We start from the raw sequence: 25,703 nt of genomic DNA on the forward strand, positions 1-25,703 counted from the left end.
GTTGGAGAAAAAATTGAGCAAGAACAGCAACAACTAACGGACAACTGTACTTTCCCTCACTTATGCTGTTTCTGCCCCCCCCCCCTTCCCCCGGTTTTTGAATTCAAATAGCCTATTTCAGCGAATATTGCAGTTAACAATACGTGATTTTTTTTGTTGGGTTCAGAAGATACAGGCATAACTTTCCAATTGGAAGTTAGAGAACGGGAGGGGGGGGGGGCGGGGGGAGGTATAAAAATTTCAATTTCTTTTAAATTTTTGTATTTACATTTGCGAAACTGGTACATGGTGATTTTTAATTATTTTCAGGATTTTTTAAGTTTTACCCATACCTCTACGACGAACGGCTGATGAGATAAAACCCGCATTAGTACTTACAGGATACCCTGTATTCATTGATAAATTATGAAATTATCTATTTGAAAAATCTCATTGGCGGTTTCCGATGAAATATTATGTTGGAATGAATTGATTATCCGAGGATGATGTCACTCTCCGCTGTCCATACGAAGGTTTTTAACAGCCGGCTGATGCGAAGATATATTTTGGCAGGGGCGTAGCCAGGAATTTCGTTCGGGGGTGGGGGACCACTTACATTTCGGGGGGGGGGACCAAAGTGACAGAACAATGGATTTGGCCATCTTTTTCCCTTTTTTCGGTCATTTTCTCACATTTCGGGGGGGGACCAGACCCCCAAGTCCCCCCCCCCTGGCTACGCCCTTGTATTTTGGGAAGAGGGAAAATCCATCTGCCCCTGCGGCAAGGGCGTAGCGAAGGGGGGGGGGACTTGGGGGTCTGGCCCCCCCCCCGAAATGTGAGAAAATGACCGAAAAAAAGGGAAAAAGATGGCCAAATCCATTGTTCTGTCACTTTGGTCCCCCTCCAAAATGAAAGCGGTCCCCCCCCGAACGAAATTTCTGGCTACGCCCCTGCCCTGCGGGGAATCGGACCCACGTCCTTCTTTCCTTGGAGCTCGTGTGCACTGAATGGGACCGTACATGGACAGTCGGACCTAACGCAGGCCGAAGCTCAAAATTGCTGACAATGCCACCAGCTGACGACTTATCCGAGGATGATGTCACTCTCCGCCGTCATTGTCAGCAATTGTGGGTATTGGCGGAGAGCGACGTCATCCTTGCATAAGTCGCCATCTGGTGGCAACGTAAGCAGTTGTGAGCTTGGCGTAAGTCGGGTCCGACCAAAGCCGCTTGTAAGTGCGGCTTAATGCAGCTTTGGGTCCGACCGTCCATGTACGGTCCCGTTCAGTGCACACGAGCTGCAAGGTGAGATTGAGATATCCGTTGCCTCTGTAGTCTAGGCCGTTCACCCGGAAAGTGAAAGGACGTGGGTTCGATTCTCTCCGCAGGTGAGTTTTCTCTCTTTGCAAAATATATCTTCGCATCAGTCAGCTGTTAAAAACCTTCGTACGAATTTATTACACGTGACGTTTTCAGTATTATAAGAAAAAAAAAAATTCGCCTTTCACTTTAAAACATAGTTGGTTTTTACAGAAATTTGTCTCGCTATTTCAACCACTTCGCTTAGAAGCATTTGGCAAGAAATTCGGATGATCTCTGTTTGACGAATCGGCGATGAATGTGGTTACATTGTCCTAACCTAACCGCATGTTAGAAAAAGTAGAAAAGTAAGGAAAAAAAAAACAAGTGAAAGGAAAACAGTATAATATAGGTATGAGAGAGACACATGATTCCCTTCCCCCCTCTTATTTGTTACAGATAATAGAGTAGGTACGAAGTAGATTCTTAGAGGAGAAATAGAAGACTCCTATTCCTCCTCCTCCACGAGTAGATTTCTCTTTTTCCCATCACCTACCTGTTCTATTTCACTCTCAGATGTATATAGTAGAAGGATGCATCACGGAGGTAAAAAAAACTATTTATTTTCGTAGGGTTGTAATAAATCTTAGCGGTGATGAGGAGAGAGGAAAGGAAACAGAACTTTTTTTGAATTTATTCCACTGGTGTTTGGAAGCAATATTGCGTCCTTGATCGTAAAGTGGTTAATAGCATTTATTATTATTATTTTTAAATATTTTCAGTGCATTTCTCGGCATTACCGAGTTTTCAGGCTATTTCTTATGGTAATATTCTGGGAATTTTTTTTTAGTTCAACAACATACTCGATCATAACTTTGGATTTTCCCTTTTTACTACCTAAATTGCCTATTCGTTTTTTGTCGCTATCGCTGAATATTTTTCACGTACCTCTGAATGGGTACCTTCACCTACCTCCCAGGAGGTGCACAATTCGGGGGTGTTCACTGCACTAGAAACTAAAAATCTAATGCATGTTAAAATTTTCCTCTTAAGGGTGATTTTTTTACTCAAAAAAATCTCTTACGGGCAGTTTAAAAATTGAATTACTTTTTTTTTCAGGACCAAAAACGAAGTGGGAAAATATTGATGAAACAAATTTTTGCTTTTATTGGTGTAAATTTGTCGTGTGTACATGCTGTATTAACAACACGCCCTATATATCGTATTTCGACGTATAGAGCTTCGTTCGAATTGCCTTGCTAGTTATTACATATTGTTGCTGGATGAGATTCTGACATTCAGTACAATGGAGGCATGAGAGTCGAACCAACGGGGCCAGCTAACGTAAATTGGTCGAACTCACTTCCGTAGGAGCATCCGAACAACCCACAGTGATAATTAACGACCTGAACAACATTACACTAGTTGTACGAAGTTCTTCCTCAACACATTCACTAAATTTTGATGAATTGGATGAAAAAATTAATACGCTTATTATTAGTCTACGGAGCTAATGCAGGTCATCATCATCAGGCAAGTAATAATAATTTGTGAAGAAATTTTTAGGAATTATAAGAAAGTTTCAAAGAGACTTATTTTCCTCAAAAATTTATAGATGATATGTTACGCTTTTCTTGATGTCGAATATTTCTTTAATAGATGGCAAGCATTCGTTTTTTATGCGTTGGGGGGGGGGGGAGGGGAGAAATCCGCTCGAAGGGGGATTTTTTTTTCTAAACGAGATAACCTACATTCTAAAATCGGATTCTGAAGCAATGGGATTCCCGGGTCCGAAAGGCAGTTACTTTTGACATGTATCTATTGAAACCTCTCTGAAGGACCAGCTCCCAATAGGATAAGTTTTTCTGGTCCAAAATTTTCCCTTAGTCCAGTCGTTCTAAAACGTTTGGCATCCACGAGCCCTTCACCAGTTCACCTCGGCTTTACCCTAGTGCTTATTGAATACTGTGATTCCTCGTCCTATTGATCGGGGCGGCTTCTTCGCACTGGTGTAATTATGATCTTAAAATTGTAAATGTAATTATGAGACCTCCGAAATTTTAATTCACGCGAAAAGTTCGATAATTACGAAATTGCTAGATTAATTGCCCTGGTGATCACTCATACATGATTTCCTTACTCCAACGGGTCAAATGTATATATTATATATATATTAAGTAGGACAAGCGATACTCTTGTCCTACCTAACAGGCATGATTAAATCCGTGACACTCAGCCTCTTCACACCTCTGAGCCAAAACTAAACTTTAAAAATTTCTTTTTTCGACTGTTTCATGCTTATTGTATGTCAAAATGTCCTTTAAAAAGAAGAAAACATTTTTGAAAAAAAGTTAATTAATTAATTAGTTAGTTTGGGTCGATAACTTTACTATTGCCATTTGAGTTGGGTTCTTACACATACCTGAAGTCCTTACTTGAAACAAAAGAATCATTAAAACCGTCAAAAATGAAGGTTCCCGCGTGAGTACCCAAGAAGCGAAGAGGCAGTAACAGTGTTTGCGAATATTTGGATAAAGTTTTGTATTCCTTCTAACCACCAAGTAGGTGCACATCCATGTCCTCGGCTCGGGAATCGCAACACACACACACACTTTGGGGATATACAGTAGATCTCGCTTATAACGTTTTTCAAAAATCGCTATGAAAAAGCGTTGTAAGCGAGAAAACGCCTTGAACGGAAAATATTAATGAGAATCAGTTGGAGCTGGGACCACGAAAATTAGTCGTACCAAGCGGGAAAACGTTCTAAGTGGGAACGTTGCAAGCGGTATGGACTGTAATTTCAGCACGGCGCTCGCATAGTGAAGCGGGAGGCTAGTTCAACTAACGAGCCAAGAGACCAGTTTGCTGAGGGGCGAAAGGTAATCGCTATTGGAGAGGTTTCACTGCAACAATCCATCAGAGCCGACCATAGGGGGTGTGCGATAGGTGCGGTCACACCGGGCCTTGCACTTACCGGAATATAGAAGTGAAAAATATAAACATTTTTTTTGTACAAAACAAGGTGTTTGGGATGATGCGATTCTGGAATTTTCATAAATTCTGGAACTATTTCATCAATTCTGTGATTTTTTCTCTCATTATAATTCTGGCTTTTCATTGGTGAGTAGATATTTTTCACCATTCTCGTATATTCTTTGCTAAAAAATTTCACGAAAATATCAAATTCCCTTCCTCCCTCAAAATATGTAAAATCGGACGATCCCCGAAATTATTTTCGCACCGGGCCCACGTGTTATTAGGGCGGCCCTGCAATCAATCATCCCAGAAACTCTCACCGCCTTTTCATTTTGTCAGAGTTGCTTGATACTCCAGGTTGACTTAACCGCATCTTTTAACGAAGTGTGACGTCAGTATTATTGCTATGTCAATCGATGTTCCTACCCTACTTTCTTTTAATACAAAATTTACAGGGCCGCAACTATATGCTTGATCAGCGGGACAAGCACATATTTCGACGGCTTTCCCCCCCCCCCCGTAATGTGAAGGTGAACTTTGCGCCCCATCTGGTCCAACGCCCAGGAACCAGACCTACACCCCCTCTCCAGTTTCAGCCTTGTCACTTGACATATAAAAACTAGTTTTGCCCCTCAAGATGGAGGACAATGAGCCGTCAAGGTTATAAAGGCACCTAAGATCGACCCTTTTTATATAAAAGCTCTCTTTCCCATATCACCTCTTACATGACGGGTAAGGTGGTATAGTATATGCTTAAAGCATTTTCTATGCAGCTCAATGTTGAAAACCGTTAAATTAGAAGACAACGGGAAGAAAGTATGTATCAAAGAAAGAAAGAAGCATGCTCAAAGAATCGCATTGTTTTCAAAGTGACATAAAACAAGAATTAAAAACAAAAGAAACAATCAAATTTATTCACCTATTCTTACAAACGATTAGATCGTGGTCTAGACATATCTTGCCGAATTCACCCGATCTGAAAGCTTTGATGAAATGCTTGGCGCAATTTCGCCAATCGGGAACATTTACAAGTGACCCTGCAAGGTGACAGGAAACAAACAACATTCACATATTGGTTATACAACCTCCATTCAAATGAGACATTTATATATATATATATATATATATATATATATATACACACACACACACACACCATTTTTGCAAAATAATTCCCCATACTCAATTATTGATGTTTTCGCTGGTTGCGCCATCTATTAAACATCAAGGGCACCACAGGCTGAGATAGACTTGGAAGTCTGGGGGGGGGGGGGCACGATACGATGATGTCTATACAAATATACATTAGATCAGTCAACTTCAGATTTGATTTTGGGGGGGGGGGGGTACCCATGAATGGCACCAGTAACAAGAATGTCATCTAAGCCTCCGAACATATGCATTGCGTTATTTGCATTCTGTGGTTAGTTATCACTGTTTATTCCTCTATAACCAGTGGTCAGGGTCGTCTCAAGAGCACCATGACACATTCTCTCCCCCCCCCCACCGGCAAATTGGTGTTTCAGGCTTTGCTTAGCTTTAAGTGCCCACAAATCATAGTAATGAATTTCATCAATGCAAGGTCTCCGGACTGGGCCCGGGTCAGGTTCATGCTTTGAGACAGCATTGCCAATGGTCCCTACCCCCAGCCGGTGTTATTACTATTCAGGGATACACCAAAAAATAATCAGCAAATAATCATCTTTAATAGGAAAAACCAATTAAAGTAATGAAAAATAGCATACCATTAGTTATGTTTTTTTCCACAGTTATAATTGGAACTATTCTCATGAAAACAATAAGTATTTAAGTTTGAAAACCATAAAAAAGTAAGGGGGAACAAACCTTCGGCACTTCGAATAGCAAGCGTACTCTTTAGGACTTTGGCTATGTTAAGCAACAGAAACCGCACATCATCTTCAGGTTGAGGTATTCCAAGATAATCCACATAACTGAATATGGAAGAAAATTATTCACAAAGCAGGTTAATAAACCACTATAGGGTAGAATGATTTCGTGAATGACAAGGGAAGAAACACACAGAAGAATTGAGAGCAAATTGAAAACCTATACTTTAATTTAGGAAAGCAAAGAGAGATTATTGTTTTGAATTATATATGTTTCAAGAGATTTTTTGCATATTTAAATGCAAAAAACAACACATGCAGAGCAACAAACCTGAAATTTTTGTGCTTGTTCAGCCAGTAAAGCAGATAATCAGCGATCAGCACTTCACCAACTAAATGGTCATGGAGTGTGGCTGCAAAACAATGCCCAAATTACACACACATATACAGTCAAACGCAACTTCAAAACAAAAATTTCTCTAATCTACTACTACTAAACCACACATGCACCTCATCCATATTCCTCGGAGGAACTTCTAAAGCATTGTTAAATGTTGTAATGTGTGTGTGTATGTGTAGTGAACCTGACGTGAAGTTTGTTTCTGTGTAATGCTTACTGGGTGTAGTGCTTCCATCTGCCATCGATTTTTCTAACTATGAGTGAAGTGTAATGATTGAATAATTGTGTTGTTGTAGGACTTTTGCTGTCTGTGGCGAGACTTTTTAATGGGGAGTTCGGCTCTCATTCACGACTCGAAGTTGGGAACCACAGAAAACCAACTTCAGCTGACAACCACTACGGCAACAGTGAGATTCAAACCGGGATCCTCGCGATGCGAGTCCGTCACTATGACCACTCGACCACCATAGTGACTTCTCTAATCTACTACCAATTCATGGACTACTTGCGAGTCAAGATATTCATAATTCAGAGGTACCTCAGCAAATAAATTGTCGCTACCTGACAACAGCCCCAGTGTACAACTTCATCTCCTGGGGCCTGCAATACCACCAAGATGGCCCGGCTAACAATAAAAATGTTTGTTTCTGGAAATTCCTGATGATAATCTAGGAATGATCAATTTTTATTTTCAGCCATAATGTTTAACAAACTAAGGATCAATTCTATCTCTTTTCAACCATTCAAATGCAATTGTTAATAATTTATGAAACATCCAACCTTGAAATGTGCCAACAAGCTGAACAGTGGGTGGGTTACTGAGCTAACTAGTGAGTTTAAACGGCAGCACTTCTGCGACTATGTTCATTCAAGACATATATTAGGTGAATGGATAATATATATTTATTGCATTATGACTGTAAAGAATCAGTTCTGAAACTTTTCTGTCAAAGGTTGCATAATGGAGTGTTTCTTAACCTTCTTTTGCCTATGGCTCCCAGATCCAGCAGCACAAGCCACTTTCTACTTAATAGGCCTAACTTGATGCATGAATAAATTCAATAGTACCCAAAAATAAATAAGGTGGATCTATGGACACCTGGATGAGATACCCATCAGCCTCCTTCTTGTGTGTGTGGATATCCTACGGAAAAATATTGGTAGTAAATTTGATTCAAAGAGTGTAGTCACAATTTTTCCACCAATATTTCAATGCATTTTTCTCCAGAGGTCTCTGTGGTACTTGAATTTCAACCACGTGGCCACCCTCAGAAGATCCCAGGGCCACAAGTTCTGGGGAGTATATGCTCACCTTTATTTAGAATTACAGTTATAATACAAGATAATTGGCAAGACTAAACGTTTTATACTCTCCTGGCCCTCTCTGATATGAACTCCCAGAATGAGATAAATCTTTGAATCTTTGGTCAGAGAATTTTTCAAAACATATAACATGTATAATGTGCATGAGCAATAAAAATTTTACGTTAAATTGCATTCAGTATGAATCGGTTCCAGTTTCAAAAACTGCAAGAAAATGATAGACAACAATATTTTGGTGTAACAGAATAATTTCCCAACATTACTCACAACACAAAGCCAACCGCAAACCTGTTTCCAAATCATTCAGCCTTGGCTGCATTATGCCAGGCGTGTCCAATAAAAAAACAGGTGGATTTTCGTGAATCTGAAATGCAAAAAGGTACAGTAAGAGATTAATATAATGAGTACAGCTTATAACAAGAATCTCACGGCTTATGAGTGATTTGAAATGCACCATCAACACTATAATGTTAAAGATACAAAAACATTGCATTTATAGCAATCTACTAAATTATCAAGCAACAATTTTCAAAAAATCAATATTTTTTCTTGCTCCGAGAATATGTAGAGAATTTGATGATATTATTGGACAACAACAATAATTTTATATGTTTAAAAAGGCTATAAAAGATCGTATACTGGAAATAGCAGATATTGAGAGGTTCATTTCGTTCGATGGTTAATGAAATTGAAAATTAAAAGGAGCAAAATTTGTTTATATATTTGTTCTAAGAAAATATATCTGTATTTTGACACATCAGACTATAGTATAACATTTAAAGCAATATATTTGGAGTGACTTGCCTACAGCAATTGTGGTAAAATATACCCTTGTATGTTGCCCAGAAATTCTATGTGATGCATCAATAGGACCCATGGAAGGTTATTTATATCCCCTTGGGTCGAAAAGTGTTTAAATTTATTTTTTTGTCTGTTTTGTCTATTGTGCTGTTTGTTTAATAATAAAAAAATAAAAAATAAGAGCTGTTACAACAGCAAAGATTCAGGAAAAAGTTGTTTGTTTTTTCTTCGCTCTCTCGCCAACATTCACACTAAGGATGGCTTACTGCCATTATAACCGCACGTAAACATACTTCTGAGAAATTTCTTACAGAATATGCGTCAAAAAGCAAAAACTTCCTCCTCCCTCCCCCACCCCCCCAAAAAAAAAATTCCTCTTTCTATTTACAAAAACGTAACCTTTCCAATTCACAAACCAGACAGATGATGCTGATGTACCGACTTTTGTCAATTCTGATTACTGATGAAAAACAGTCATCTTTCACGGCTGGAATTCATTTCTTCAGAACTTACATATTAATTTCACAATGAACAGGCAAATTAAAGTGTAAAATGTGCTAATATGTATATGTGTAATATAGTATGCAAAATGTGCTTTCCTATTGGTGGAAAGATGTTAATGAGCAGATATAAAGTCATAGAATTGAGCAGGGAAATTAAAACAGAGAATTTAAATTCTTTCACAGTTGGTGGAATCATTTTCAAAATAGGAAAAGTATTTTCATGTCAATTTTTCTTTTGGCGAATCAGCTAATGGGAGAAGTAACTGAAGGTTGGCATTCTATTCAATAAAATATGGGAATGAAATGATCCAAAAGACGTTTACAATGCAGATATTGCAGAAAAATGTAAAAAAAAAAAATTATTGCCAAAACAGAGCAAAAAAATTTGATAAGCTAATAACGTGTTATAACGAAATTTTTCACAATTGTGAGCTCTCGTTGTGTGATGTTTTTTCTAAACATTTAAAAAGAGCTCTTTCTATGAATCATTTTTGGCTTATAAAAGCAACTGTATAGCTTCAATTTTTGAAGCAAATGACAGCATTTTTGCGCTTGAAATTCACAAAAACTAACTCTCATATGATAACACTACAAAAAACCATCAGGGCCCCCGCTCAAAAAATTAGAAAAAGTAAGAAAAATAGGACTAAAAAGTAGGACGAGAAGGGATATCCCACTCCCTCCGATTGAGAACATAACACAATGAAAAAAAATCCCTCCATTTCTTTTAAAAATTATAAAAAAAAAAATCACAGCACTATATATATTTCAGTATCCTGTAAGATTCACTCGAGCCAAAGAAAAATGACAGAAATTATTTAGTTACAAAAAGAATTTTTGGCCAAAACATTACATTCTTTTTTGGAGTCTTTCACAGTCCATTCTGTCAACTCTCTTTGACAATGCATAACAAATTATGAAGACATGTAAGTTTTTTAAGAATGACGCTCTTTCAAGACCACTCTCAAAAGCACAGTGCTAAATGTGGAAATTACAAGGTCCGATGTAAATAAGTCAAGGTGAACCAGATGGTTTTACTTCGTTGCCCATCCTTTTTTTTAAAGGGGTTTGTTTACATTTCACTATTCAATGTCAGTGTAATCGTTTTCGAAAAATGAAGCACTTTCATTTTTAGCTCTGAGCATTGTAAATTTTGCTTATGCCTCTGCATGTCCTAAAAATACAGAAGTCAATTGGGTATGATAAATAGCCTACATGCATCATTGAAATATCTATTAAAATGGAACTTAACACAAAAAATATAATCGCCAAAAAATAATTAAAACAACAAATTTCTTTTAATAACATATAACAACTACTACTACTAAACCACACATGCACCTTGTCCACATTCGTACTACTAAACAACTGCAGAATTACTTGCCTTCACTTTGAACATGACACTTTGTGTAACTCCAGGGATCGGCCCAACTGGATTGGCTTTCTCTAAAAAAGACAATCGAGTTTAAAAATAAAAACCCACAACATCCAAATGCCACGGAAGCATAAATATTTCGATAAAAATTATTGTAAGACTCACTCTTTTTAAGATGAATATTTCTTAATCGATTGATTAGAGAAGATTTCCCAACATTAGGAACCCCGAGAATCATTATTTTGTACTCGGAATTCTGAAAGAAAATGGACAAAATATAAAATAAAAAGTTGGTTTTTTTTTCAAAATAAATATCATACTACAGTCGGCCTCCCGTGTTCGCGGTTTTTTCCCCCTTTATTGGAAATTTTTTGCAACACTCAGCAATCGCCATTCACATGTTTTGTTCACAAAATTTGAGTTGTGCGTGTTTAGGATGGCTCATTTGTCTAGTGCTACTAATAATACTTCGAAAAGACAAAAAAAAAGTGAAAACTTTACAAGAAAAATTGGATATATTGACTATGCTCAGCAAAAGTAAGTCAATTGCTGCTGTGGCCCGCCATTACGGAATCAATGAATCTACGGTGAGATATATCAAGAAAAAGGAATCTCTGAAATTCGATCAGCTGTGGAAGCCCCCCTGCACCTGTGGCAACGAAATCCCTGTGATTCTTGTGTTTTTCGTACAAAAAATGCAGGGTTTTTTTTTTTTGTGGGCACAAGACTGCTACGAAAAATGTATTCCAATTGATTGTAGTATTTTGGATGAACAATAAAAAGTTTGGACTACGAAAACACTTTTCGTGGATTGGTTTAAACGGTGTTTCGTTCCAAAAGTCAAGCGGTACCTTGAGAGTAAAGACATGCCATTCAAAGTTCTTTTGATACTGGATAACATAACCCCTGGACACCCAGATGTCAAAGAGTTCAAGCTGATGGTGTGGAAGTCCTTTATATTGCTTCCTAGTACATCTATCATTCAGCCCCTTGATCAGGGGGGTAATGCGAGCATTCAAGGCTCACTATAGGTACATGTCACTTAATGAAGATGATTGTGCATGCGATAGAAGAAGATGCAAATGCAGAAAATGTCTTGGAGGTGTAGAAGAATTACACTAACGCTAATGTCATTACTGTCATCACTAGAATTGTGGCAGCTCTTGAGAGAGAAACAGACAACTCAGGTTGGATTAACCTTTGGCCACAATGTAGCACTCCGGGACACAACCATTTCTACAGAGCCAACTGAAGAGATTACAAAAGACATTGCCATGTTACAAAACAGGCAGTTCGAGAAGGGTTAAATGATATGCATATAGAAGAAGTCGAACAGCTAATTAATAGCAATTCAGAGGCATTGACCAAAGAGGAATTAATGCAGCTGAGACTGCTCATGAAACAATTGGTACCAGATGAAGGCCAAGATAAACAAGTGCAAGACAAGTTCATCATGAGTAACATGGCGGAAGGGCTTCTCAAGTTCAAATCAGTAATAGATTATTTTCATTATATAGATGTCTCTATGGTACGTTCTTCACATGTAGAAAAATAGGTAGAAGAAGAAATTGCAACATACTTAATGATATGAAGAAGAAGAAACGACAAAACCGAAATCACAATGTTCTTTCAGAAAACATCGCCAACAATCGCTGCACCCTCTTTTACATTCCTTTATACTTCTGTGTCACTCTGCTCTTCTCCTGATGTTCAATAAACGAGATAAACAAAAAAAAAACACCATGATTTCCCATATTCGCGGCCATCCCCGGAAAGTAACCCCCGCGAATACGGGGCTGACTGTACTTTTAAAACCATTTAAACAATTGTTACAATTCTCTGGGAACCAGTTACAGATGTTTAATCAAAACAAAACTATTAGGTTTTATGCTAGAAAATTTTGACGTTGATCTTTCTCATGTTTAATAGACAGACGATGACAGAGATACAGTGACCTCTCATTTATACATTTCACTCAGTTATGAGATGATTTTCTGTACTCGCAGTAGAGGCAGACTTATGCCCAGGGCCGCAACTAGGGGGGAGCAGGCGGTTCTCGTGCCCCGGTCGCTAGACCCGAGGGGGCGCAAATTTCATTCTGAAACCTCTCCTTCAACATTACAAGGGGGGGGGGGCGTAAAAATGCGCGCTTGCCCCGGGTGACCAAGCATTTAGTTGCGGCCCTGGTTTTGCCTCCTGCGGGCTATAGAACTATTTTGCTGCCCTTTTTCCATTCTAGTCTAATTTTCTCGACCATTAATTTCTGAAACTTGCCAGGACTCCACCCTTCCCTCTCAAAATGTCAATCTAAATAATTTTTTTTAAGTCACTCTTTTAGTTGCTCACATGATTACTTTCCAGGTCACTCTTTCAGTTGCTTACTGACATGTTTGCCCCGTATTCCAGGTCACTCCCATGATTGCACACTCTCTAGCTCACTTTTTTTGTGACTCACTGACCTGGTTCCTTGCTCTCTACGTCATTCCTATACTCACACATCCTTTAGATCGCTTATTTCGTCACTCCCATGCTTGCACACTCCTTTGGTTGCTCACAAACTTAATTCCTTGATCTCTTGGCAGAAGCAGTATTTTTGGTTTGGCCACCCCTCTCCCACTTGACTGCTTCTTGACCACTAGGTCCTTAAATTTGCCACCCCCTCCAAATTCCCTGGGCTATAGGCTCCCCCCCCCCCCACTAAATACGCCGCTGACTCACTCAGCGGCATATTTACGCCTTATCACTCAGGTCACTGTAGTTGTCAATAATACTAGAAATCCTAAAGTATGTTTTTCTATTCTTTAATTAGTACATAAATAATTCATCTCAAATACAGTCAATTCACAAAGTGGAATTCCAGTGAATGAAATATCTGTTTGATTCAAAGTTCCCACAATGCCTCAGAACCTTCTCTCTGCATGTAATACAAGTAGAATAGATAGTTCATAGTTCAATTAGTCGAACAAACCATAACTCAAAAGTTTTTCGTAGGCCGTTGTGCATTTGATTATTCTGGATTTGACTACATACAGCGATAATTATAATTATATCATATAAATTTTTACCAGGGCCCGGTGCAAAAACAGTAGTCACCCCCCACCCCCGGCACGGATCCAGAGTGATGTTTCGGAGGAGGCAATTTTTTCTAGTCATTACTGTCCCGCATACGGTACAGATTCATTCTACTATATTATCAGACTCTTGGTGTGGTGATCGTCCCCATCGCCTCCCCCCCCCCCCCCCGGTTGAATATTAAGGGACGAAGAAGTCGGAAAAGCTTTCTTCCTAGACTGGGATTACTGGTATTTAACTTGTAAACAAGCATAAAAACCCAGTTTTTTTTAATTTTTTTCCAGTTTCATTTAATTAAAAGATTTAAAAACATTAAAAAAGCACAACGTCACACATTTATGCCGGGTACTCATCACAACGGATCTATCTTCTTCATACTTATTTTAATTGAATTTTATGGTAAAATACACGTAGTGCACGGATCACGTACGGGCTAAACTAATAAAAGTGGTTAAATGAAAGTGATATTTCCGTATGATTTCCTTCATTTCTAAAAACTACATAAAACCCATGAACTTCACTTGAAATTATACTTTTCAGACCCAGCACTAAGAAACGAAAGGGGCAGGCAAACACCAGCTAAAGCGCCGGGCTCTGCAACTTGGGCAGGCCCGTAACCAAAGCTGCATTAAGAGTCTTTCAAGCGGCTTTGCCCGTAACTATTCTGAGGCAACTTGGGCGGTGACCCGAACCGAACGGGTGGGACGCTTGTAACTTCCCCCCCTTTTTTCTGAGCATAACCGTTTCAAGGAGACTCCAAGAAAAGACTGCCCCCCAAAGAAAGCATGCTACGGCATGCTTCCGTATTAGAGCATCATGGGACCCCGGACCAAGTGGTTTTCCTGAGGCCCTACCTAGTAAATTCTAGAAAATTTTAACTAGATCACATTTTCGTGACGTGTTTTTCTCTATGTAGATCTTTTTTTTCATCTCAACGATAACGCACGATTCTTGAAGTTTGGGCTGAACATCCCTGAGGTTAAAAAAAATAATATCTAAAGTGAAAAGGTGCAACCCGAATGTTTGTGCGTACAGGGTCTAAAAGGATTATGCATAATCGCGGGTAAAAGTGATAAATGTTGCGAAATTGATCAAACTTACTGAGTCGACTGGTGACTATGCATTACCGATATGCTTCACCTCACCGATTCAACACTCTTACCGTAACATAAACTCCATATTTCATCAGCATCAAAAAACCTCATTTCAAATATACATAGATACATATCCGCAATTTCACTTATTCGAAATGGATTTGCCGCTGAGCCCCTGTTCCTCATTGTTTTGGATATGTGAGGTACGAGTTTATTCCCATATTTCCATGGAAGTCCCAATTAACCTACCCTATTACGTTGAAATAAAAACAAAACGTCGGAAATGAATTTCTTAGTGTAGATCAAAGCTGCATGACGAGTTTTAACTTTGAAGCGGCTTTAGTGTGGATAAACCACTGCAACTTATCTACAACTTTTTTTTTCTGAGAGAGGTTTCATTAGTTATCATTAGGTTAAAAATTTAATTTAAAAACGTATATTTTTTAAATATTTATAGATGGGGTAGATGCCAGTACAAAAATTGACATTTTCTCTACAAAACCGTGTTAAACAACCTCCCTCCCCATCCTCCTTGAGAGCGATTTTACATTGATAAATTTTGGTGCTTTTTTTTCCCCCACACTAGCGAAGTTTACATCTGTGGATTATAAGCAGCAAAATTTGATAGGTTTTGTTTAATTCTCATTCAAGATTAACGTCGAGGACTGAGGAAAACACAAAGAAATGACTTACCTTCAAAATGACTTTTTTAAAGATGATTAAAATTCTTATAGAAAACTAATATGACAAAAATTAAAATCGAAACTTTTACTAGGATCACCAGATTTTCATTTCGATCGAATTTAGTATATTGAGGTTTTTGGCTCTTCTTGAAAGTCGGTTGCAATATCTTGTCAAGCAATCTCAACACTGATTTGTGATTACGATCTTCCTGCATCCTTCATTGGCTTACCGACCACTCCAAAGCAGGGCTGTCACCAAAATATTCTCTCGAAAATGCTATCACCCCCCCCCCCCCGCTCCCATTTAAGAGTTTGAAGTGTCAACAGTCTCTCTCCCGATACGTATATACACTATTGTTTCTTCCCTAGATTTAAACAGCTATCAATGGCCCAACCCCACATGAAAAGTCATAAGAAAACGGGGAAATAACAATCGTTTTACATTCCTATCTTCTGACTCGACACACATAGCTCTGTCCAGCTTCCTATAGTATTGGTTCTAAATCGATGATTATAAACCTCCTCCTCCACTTTTGAAAGAAAGAAAACTTTTACTGTCGACTTCTCCACTTGTACAGAGCGAACTGTTCTGAAAAAGGAGTTTCATCTATGACTCTATTATTTCGAATTTGCTCAGCTAATTGTATTCCAACTGTTCTTTCTACACCTCCTTCTAATGGCAACAAAAGACCACTCACACACGCAATCTGCTCCTGGAAAATCTCGCATTCTCTCTTTCAGATGTTATCTTTCCATTTCCTAAAACATGGTCATAAAAATCACTCTAGTTCCTGAACTTCGTTTTTTCTTGTTTCGCGGAGCCAATCCAAATGTTTTCCAATATGTTTCGCATCCAATGTTTCCAAATGTTTTCCACTGTGCCTCAAATCGTAATATATAAGCTTACCTTACAGTTACAGGCAGCTAGATTAAGTTCACACAATGATTCGCATTCCCATATAATATATAACACAGTGGAAAAATTGCAATGTTTTGGAACACTATTTAATTAATAAATCTATTTGGTGAGACATATCATCACTCTTCCACGTAGTACCTTACCAACGTGGAAAACAATGCGATGAAGCATGTTTAGGGATAACGATCCTAATGGAATAAAGCAATAGATATTTTGCGCCTAAAACTTTTTTCTTAGTTTCAAAAAACAGAATTGGGGGCTCATGAGTGTGGAATCTGATTTACAAAGTTGTTTAAAAAAATATCAAATTGAATTTCCAACATACGTTCTCATTTGTTTCTTGAAAGGGAAAAGATGTCTTTTTAGAGTCTTGTTGTGGCCACACCTTACCAAGGCATCATAGGAGATACTCACAGATATACTGTATAGGAGCCTCGTAGGAGGCTTTACCATTACTCACCGGGTATCTGGAGCAAGATCCATGAAAAAGATGTTCAGTTTGTTACAATTTTAAATCCACACACACACATGTTGCACTCGGGGGCAGCTTGAGACAAAATCTCTACCCGAGCAGGACCTATTTTTTGGCCTCCCTAACCTCCCCCAATTAAAAAAAAAAACTTGTTTCAATCGCTTTGTTTTGATGCATTCAAAGGAACAGTGATATTTTATGTCATAACATATGTCAAATATTTTTTGCCCTTTTACCTTGGATTTGGCGCTCCTCTTACAGCGGGCAGAAATAATTTTTGTATTTTTTCACCCTTTTACCTCTGACTTTAAAAGTTTTGGCACAAATAAGTTTTCCTAATTTTTTACATTTCCACTTCAAATATGATGCCCCTCCTAAAGCGAGTAGAAATAATTTTTTTGTAATTTATTTACCCTTTTACGTCGGATTTGGCACTCCTACTAGAGGGGGCAGAAAGCATTTCCCCTAACATTTTAATGCCCTTTCTACCTCAGACTTGGCATCCTTACTTGGCTCCCTACACTGCAGCACAAATAATTTTTCCTCATTTTTTTCACCCTTTCACTTCGAATTTGATGCCCTTTTAGAATCACACCCAGTGCCACCGAGCTGCCCCCCTGGTTGAACCAATAGGAAAGTCTGGTGAGTTGGGAGACAGGCCAGTGATTGGGGGCGTCAAAGTACATGGGTTTTCTCGTGCGAGCACATTTTTGTTTCTCCTTGTGTGACAGGTAGGAACGAGGCCCAAGTGCAGGATCCCTATTTAAAATAGTCAGCAAAATTCATTCATTTTTTTAAAACATGTATTCAATATTTTTTATTTATTTATTATTTTTTGAAATACTGTACTATATTGCCGATACAATTATGCGTTTTTAATAAAAGTATTACAAGTCAGGAAAAGAGAGGCATGAAAGGTCTCTGGCTCAAAATCTTTCCTACATCAGAAGACTCCTGTAATTCCCCACCACACAGAAAAAACGTTTGCTTTCGTAGTAGAAAAATTGGGTGACCAGGGGCATGCGATTCCTCCATTATTTTTATTTTTCTACAGCACAACAAAATAAAGAATGAAATTGTATCTCCCCACCAAAATCTCTTTCAGGTGTAAATGAAAAGAGCTCAAGAGAGAGAGTGTGTATTTTTATCCGACCAAAATCTCTATTTACTGTACGGTGCACTGCCCATCGATTCTTTCCTTTTCAAAAAATTACAGTGATATTACATACACTCAAACCTCCATTTTTTTTCTCATCTCGTTAATTTTTCATGTACAGTTGAATCCTGTTATAACGAACTCCAAGAGACCAGAGAAATCATTTTGTTACAACGAAATTTCATTATAAAAGTATTCAAGGTATTTGCATTGTCCCTATGTAAACATATCTGGGGAATTAGAAAAGTGTTCGTTAAAACGAGATTTTCGCTATAACGGTATTCATTAAAACAGGATTTGACTGTATATTTTATAGTTTTTTTTTTTAAATATGTATCTAAAAAATATTTTTCTAATAATGTATATATAATGTGTTTCGGCACCCCTTCTCATTTAGCACCTGGTGCAATTGCACCGGTGGCACTGCTGTAAGACTGCCCCTAATTTTCACACTAATTATATAATGTCTTTAAATACTCACAAACATGCGGCCATATTTTTCAGAATTCGTCATCAGGTCAATGGCCAGTGGAAGTATCTATCATAGTACAAAAACAAAACACACAATATTATGGCCTTATAATTAATAATTAATGCAGATAAAAATTATAAATGAATGTAACTTAATTATGTGTTTAAATGAATAAAACATCTTGGTTCATTTCTATAACACAAAATTCTCAAACACTTCACTTTCTTCAATTGAATCACTTGATGATGCTCACCTTCTCAACGTTACTGCCTTTACTTTCCTTGCAGTTTGTGAATAAAACATTAGGAACTCTTGCTTTCATCAACTGGTCTTCTATCGCTTTCTGACAAGACAAATCAGCCAAGTCCATCTTATTCAGAACAAGAATGTGTGGCTTGATTGCATAAAACTTGTTGTAAAAATCTGGATTCCTGCCACTCAAAGGTATTTGTGTTGATTAAGAGAAAATACCAAGAAAATAACGTATAGAAGTATTTTCAGATATTCAAATAATATAATGACAACTACAAAATTGACATGAAATTCTGACATTGGCTGGATCAACTGTGCCGTCCAGTTTGCGAAGCTGCCAACTTCTGCCTTTGGCAGGCCTATATATGTAATGTATACATAATGTAAATGTTTATCACACACACACACGTATTGCACTGTACGTTTTACGTACGCCACCTAGAAAAAAAGACTTGAATGACCTGCCTTGGAATGTTTTATAGTAAAAGCCAGAAGACAGGTAAAACCATCATCCACAAACTGATTGTAAAAACAAATAAAAAAGGATATTCTAGCATCGTGTACTTCGACTATACAGTCCACTGTCGCCAACTTGCTCTGCATTTGCAACAAACCTATTAAAATGAAAACAGTAATAATATCATTATAAGATATCTTATATTTCCTTCGTATATAACTATTCAAGAAAAGAGAATAGTTTGACAGGAAAAAAAAAACAAAAAAAAAACTGTATGAATTACCCCCCAGGTAGAAAAGACCGCAATCTCAGAAAATATTGATTTAGGTCTGTATCTTCAATAGGCTGCTGTTCAGTCATGGGTACATCCTGATGTACTCATATTGCAAGGCCCTAGTTTTGCACTTTTACTGGCAGCACAGAAGTGGTTAGACGTTAACTTTGTGGGGCACATATGCAAACAAGTCTCACCATTTGAAAAAGTCTCGCCACAGAGAGCAGCCAGACTTTCAACATCATACTTACAAAAATACGAAACTTCAGGCGTTCTGCCTGAATTTCTATATTCTCATATAGAATACAGATAGCAGCACTTATCCAACTAGAAATACGCATAATTCTGAGATCGTGAATACCTTAGAACCATGCACAAACACAGACAATTCATTTCAGCATGTACTGATTCACTGGAAATTAGATGTTCACATACGAAGAAGTAGTGGTCCACATATCTTTGGTGTTGAGTTGAGGATGAAGCTAATTGTGTTTGAGTATAATCAAGCGAATTATATACTGAATAAACTGACCAATTACCCATTGACAGGATGCAAAATCGACAATAGGGTAGTCAGGAAAGGCTTGAGAAAAAATTCTACTCATGCAGACATATATTTGGCAACCTGACCACTTATTTTTCCGTCCTTTTAACTCAGATTTGGCACTGGCGCTCAGGAAGCAAACTTTGTGGCTCTCTTCAGGGTTATAAATGCAGAACCCATAGGACATTGAGCTGAACAGGACATTTTATTTTACCCATTCGGCTCCTACGAAATTTGACTGGTGCCTAATTTTTATTTTATTTTTGATTATTCAATACTTAATTCAAATACAGTGTTCATCATTCAACTTCCTACTCATTATTTCCACAGAAAGTATGGCTCATAACCAAATCATTGCTTTGTCTGACAATACAAAATATTTTTGACGTTATGTTGACTGTATGAGCCTCCTACCGAGATCATGGCCCGCCACTGTCTCAATGAAGAAATTTTAGCAGGTGGTCGAAGACTTGGGCCATGCCGAAAGCTGTGCATGCATGTGTTTGTGCTGTGAACCGAACGTGAAGTCGGCTCCAGTGCAATGCTTGCTATGTGTGGTGCTGCCATCTGCCGTCAATTTTTCTAAAGTATGAGTGAAGTATAATGATTGAGTTTGTGTACTGATTGAATAATTGTATCGTTGTAGGCCTGTTGCTCTCTGTGGGACCGAGAGATCGGCTCACACTCGCGCCTCGAAGCTGGGAGCCACAGAAAACGAGCCTGTATAAGCGGAGTGGATTATATATTTTTAAGATTATTGAACAAAATATTAGAGATCCCAATTATAACATTAGTTCGACCAACCAACCCACGAACACGGAGATAATTTTTCATTGAATGAAAAGCTGCATCAAGTTTGCAATAATGATAGGAGTTGATAATGACAGTAGATGATGATTGATAATAATAGTTGTTAATAGTGATAGTTACCTTTGTACATATGCCCGGGAAACCATGATGTGAGCTTTTGATTCCCAATGTTCTTAACAAAAGCATCTCTAAATTTTACAGATCGAGAGATCACTTTTGTTGTCATTTTTCTTTAGGTGAAATACCTTGATAATAATAACATCAAGGCATACCACTTTTGTTTGTTTGTAAACAAACGACGCATACGGTTAACGGTTTGATTGTACAACTGCGGTCAGTCAAGGTTGAACGATGAAAATAAAAGAAAATACCAACAGTGACCATATGATTTGTAATTCAACGGGACGAACCTGTATTTCTTTCTCGTTTCCTTTATAATCGTAACCTCTTTTATACCAAAAATGACCATTTTCTTCAATGATTCTTATTTGTAATTTTACTCTAGTCGAAGAAAAAGATGGTCATAATTAAGGTGACCATACATCCCATACTTCCCGGGACAGTCCCGGTATTTTCTGTTTTTTTGGCTGTCGTCCCGACTTTTTAGCAAAAGTGTCCTGGTTTTTCCCGTATTGTGCACGAAGCCTACTTGAATTTTTATTCTTTATTGAAGTCAAAGATTGAAATTATTTTTCAACTGATAAATTATATTGTGATGATTACGACTATAAATGAGAATATCAATCTCCCACATTTGTCTTGGAGAACGTTTTGTTTTTCGTGGAATTCATTTTAATCCACTGCGATTTGCAGTAATGCTTGTGATTTTTCCGTAATTTCAACAATATTTGGCAACTTTGTTCGGATTTGGCGTCATTTTTGGCGATGATTGGTGATGTCCCGTAGTTTCCCGTATCTGGAATCTCAATTTCCCGTCTTTCTCTCGAGGAAATATTGTCACCTCAGTCATACTGTTTGTTTTTTCATCAATGATTCCCCAACGTTTTACATTTTCTTAACGTGACCATATTTGTGAAAAACTGATCTTTTTTATTGTTTTACAAATCACTTTAAATAACGAATTTTCGATTAAAAACTTTCAAAGCATGCTTTCTTAGCACACTCAACGGGAGCATTTTCATTAAGACAATGAGTTAACTGAAAATTATGAAAAAAAATAATAATTTTGTCCAAGAAAGTACGGGTCTCCTGGTCTGTCAACAGTCCTGCATGTTTCCCATGTGCAACGTCTTCTCGTGAAATACATTTTGATTCACTGTGATTTATGATAGCTCTTTATTTCCCCATCCATTGAGAATATTTATTTAATTCAACGATCCAATGAATGCCAACTTTGCCGAAAAAATTTTGGCGAAAATGACCCTTATTTGTTAGCAAATTTTCTGGGTTAAATATGGTCATCAGATATGTACTTTTTTTTTCTCAATGATGCACTACATTTTTTTGTTTTTACAGATTATTCTTCAGTTTGATGAACACAAAAAATCCTCAGTTTTTCAAACAAAGACTGATTTCGTTCAAGGATATTTCTCAAAACTTACCATTGCTGTTATGTCGACATGCACTTGCCTACAATGACCATACGTCCGGTATTGCCCGGGACAGACGCGGTATTTTCTGTTTTTTTTGGCTGTTCCAACTTTTTGACAAAAGTGTCTCGGTTTTACCCGTATTTTGCATACTGAGCTGTAAGTAAACTTTACTTATAGCTCAGTGATTTTGCACGAAGCCTACTTGAATTTTTTTTCTTTATTGAAGTCAAAGATGAATATTATTTTTCAACTTATAAATTATAATATGATAATTACAACTATAAATGAGAATATCAATCTCGCACATTTGTCTTGTTGAACTTTTTTTTTTCGTGGAATTCATTTTAACCCACTGGAATTAGCAGTAATGCTGCATTTCCCATTAATGGGATTTTTCCGTTATTTCAACAATATTTGGCAATTTTGTTCGGTTTTTGGTATGTCATTTTTGGCGATAATTGGCGATGTCCCGTATTTTGAATACCAATTACCCGTATTTCTCTCGAAAAAATATGGTCACCCCACGTTTGACAGTTGCCACACTCTCCATGTATGACGTCATTTGCAAGCATCCAATCAAATCACCACAGTTTCCTCCATCCGGTTTCTACCGTCTAGGATTTTATAGGCACTCGCCGCTGGACGGACGGACGGACAGACAGACGTAATCCGGATGAATTCATCGCGGCCGCACGCTCATGCGCTTGTGGATGCGAAAGCGAATTTCGATTTTGCGTGCGCTATGACATGAAATCGTGGAAAGACTAGAAATGGTGATGAACTGATCAATCAGATATCTATTAAATGGTGGCGATGCTTTGAAGTCAGCGGTGACGACGGGTCATGGATGCAGGCAGGTGAGAACATGTCGGCAATATTGACCTCTCCCACCGCCCCATGTAGTAATCATGTCACTATTTGTCAGATCAGAGAAAAGCCCGATGTGCACATCCAATCACCTACCATTTCTCTGTTTTAAAGTTTCTCCCGATTTCTCATTATTTGTGTACATCCATGCATTCAATAATACAAAGTATATTTTACTCATATAACAATTATTGTAGTTGTATCACATCATGGATTGGTAACACACCAATTATTATTGCAAAAAAGAATGGTATGTGTAGAAGTTAATTAGGCTATGTGGTAATCGTGATCATATAGGAAGTTATATATATGGCCATTGAAAGCTAAACCGATTAAAAACGTATGAATTTGCGAAAACCTATTTAGTTTTTACTACAAAGTCAAACTTCCCGCAAAAACAAACTTGAAGGGACCAAATATTTTGTTCCGCATTTCCAATCTAATAAAATATGCTTCAATCACCATTACACTGAAATGTAACACAATGTTACCTTAGGTAACGAAAATGTGTTCCGGAATCACATTTGGTTGTAGAAACAGAAATGTGATTTCCAGTAGGTTTCCATGTAAAATTGTTTAATTCGTTCCAACTATTGCCTTAAACTTGAAGATACGTTTTATAAAACCCTCAAAAAAGCACCTTGAAATAAGACAAAAAGTGGCTGGAGGTTGATACAAGCGGCTTCAAGATCGAATGAGGGAGAATTTACAGAAAGAAGTAACCGATTGATCTTTTGATTCTACACTATGCTTACTATGTAGTCAGGTTTGGGAGCTATAGTGAATAAAAAAAGTGTGTGAGGTTGTGTGCTATGCGATGATATAGTCAACTTATTTCTCTGGCATATGCCTGTAGAGATCCCCGAATGTTTAAATGGACTGCATCCATTCAAGGTAGTCTTACAATATTTTATTACACCAGTTACCAATTATAAGGCTGCCTAGTTCCTTTCAAACTTAAATTACTGTATAATGCATACATACTGTGTTGTATTCTTGGAAAAGCAATAAAGAAGTTGGGTTCACGGAGGAAAAGAGAAAGGGCCTGACTTGTCAGATCCTAGGTCAGTGTGATGTGATATTTTTTATCCTCTGAAAACGACACCTTTAGTGTGTCGAAATGCATTCAGAGTCTTGTATTTTCCTTGCATTTGCCTCTTCGTTGGTGATTTCTCGGAGTATTATTAGACAAAGTTTACCTACCCTTCCATACCTTTAGTATAGACTATTCAGTTTGGGTTTTAGAGTCTTACCATTATCCACTGAAACCATTCAAGTCTAAGGCTTTAAAAAGAATTTTTTTAATGCTTTTTTCTCTCTGCTGAAATATTCATTTTATATGAAATGGCTCAAAAATCTTTTTGAAGGGGAAACAGGTTATCTTGTAACAGTTATTCATTCCGATTAGTACGAAACTTGAGCTCACGAAGCAGCTGTTTTATTTTAGTGCATGCATCTATATCAATTAAAGTGTTTGCTAGCTAAATCTGTATTTGTTAGCTGAGGCAGGAAAATGGTGAAAAAAAATCTTTATTGGCCGAAAAATTTGTAAGCAGAGTCGTTTCTTAGCAGGGGTACCACTGTAGTAAAGTCCATTGGTGTGTGAACTTGTATAAGGTCCTGAGCATTTCGAATATCTGCCACCATCTCCATAATATCTATGGGAAGATTGGATTTGAACCCCTCCCACAAAAAGCGGGTGGTATAATGATAATTTCCAAAAAATAAAAGTGCAATTCTAATTATTGCATGTACTCAAGTATAAGCCGAGCGTTTCTGTTCAGAAAATCTTTTAAAAATTGAGAGGGTCAGCTTATACGTGGGTGAGTTTTTAAGGGAAAAAAATTCTGCCAGAGTTGTCACCCTACTTCCCCCTATAACGAAGTGCATTAATTCACCCGCAAAGAGGGTTCAATTCCGAACGAAGCCATGTTTTAGCATGGGGGGGGGGCCCCTCTATCCCAGTAATACTCTTAACATCACTACGAATTGGACACAATTTATACTAATTGCCATGCAAGGCCACATAAGGCTCTTCATACATCAAGAGGCCCACAGGTGAGGCCCCCCCCCACTCCACATTAGGATGGTCTTACATCGAATGAGTTTCCAAAAACAAAAGTATCAATCCGTGCAATTTTTTCCAAAAGTACTTGAGACCAGCACTCACACTTCTAAAAGGACAACCAATACTACTGGCATGGCCCGGGCTGATTCTTATGATTTTTCACGGAGGGTTGTGAAAGATCCTGACCTGGGAGCTGACTTCAGTATAAGGGGGCGGGTTGCATGACTGTTGCCAAAGACACAATTCAATTTACCATTAGCAGTTCATCAGATTTCATTCACAAGTCCCACCATAAAAATAATTTAGGTTGTGCTTTTTAAGAATTCATTGTCATGGGAGTGGCTCATAGTTTAAATGGGCTTTGTTTGAAAGGCAACAGAAAAGAGGAGGAAGATGAATATAATAAAAGACATTGTAGAGTAATGCAAAGGTATAAGTACAGTATGGATAGAAAATAGCTGTACCGTACACAATTTGATGACAATTTTAATGATTTTTCGTAATC

General features: G+C 37.8%; 2 protein-coding genes across 3 annotated transcripts in view; one reads left to right on the plus strand and one right to left on the minus strand.

The window, feature by feature from the left end:
- Positions 1-5,142: 5,142 nt before the first annotated feature.
- LOC149080906 (mitochondrial GTPase 1) lies at positions 5,143-21,008 on the minus strand. The gene is made up of 10 exons (XM_089237587.1): positions 20,831-21,008; positions 19,172-19,239; positions 18,627-18,818; positions 18,383-18,439; positions 10,671-10,761; positions 10,515-10,576; positions 8,094-8,190; positions 6,435-6,516; positions 6,102-6,208; positions 5,143-5,293 (listed from the first exon to the last, which is right to left on the minus strand). The coding sequence occupies exons 1-10, from the start codon at positions 20,934-20,936 to the stop codon at positions 5,172-5,174; spliced, it is 984 nt and encodes a 327-aa protein (XP_089093713.1). The 5' UTR covers positions 20,937-21,008; the 3' UTR covers positions 5,143-5,171.
- Positions 21,009-22,897: 1,889 nt separating this feature from the next.
- LOC149080907 (rho GTPase-activating protein 39-like) overlaps positions 22,898-25,703 on the plus strand; it is a 59,065-nt gene continuing 56,259 nt past the window's right edge. The window contains exon 1 of one of the 2 annotated variants that reach the window (XM_089237588.1): positions 22,898-23,120. In XM_089237588.1, coding sequence (XP_089093714.1) covers positions 23,107-23,120 — 14 coding nt within the window. In that variant the 5' untranslated portion in view covers positions 22,898-23,106. The remainder of the gene's footprint in view (positions 23,121-25,703) is intronic. The other variant, XR_016193398.1, reaches the window with a different exon arrangement.

Source organism: Pholcus phalangioides, unplaced genomic scaffold, assembly GCF_987345545.1.
Source record: "Pholcus phalangioides strain wild (caught in Gottingen) unplaced genomic scaffold, Ppha-v1.0 ptg000010l_1, whole genome shotgun sequence".
Lineage (NCBI taxonomy): Eukaryota > Metazoa > Arthropoda > Arachnida > Araneae > Pholcidae > Pholcus > Pholcus phalangioides.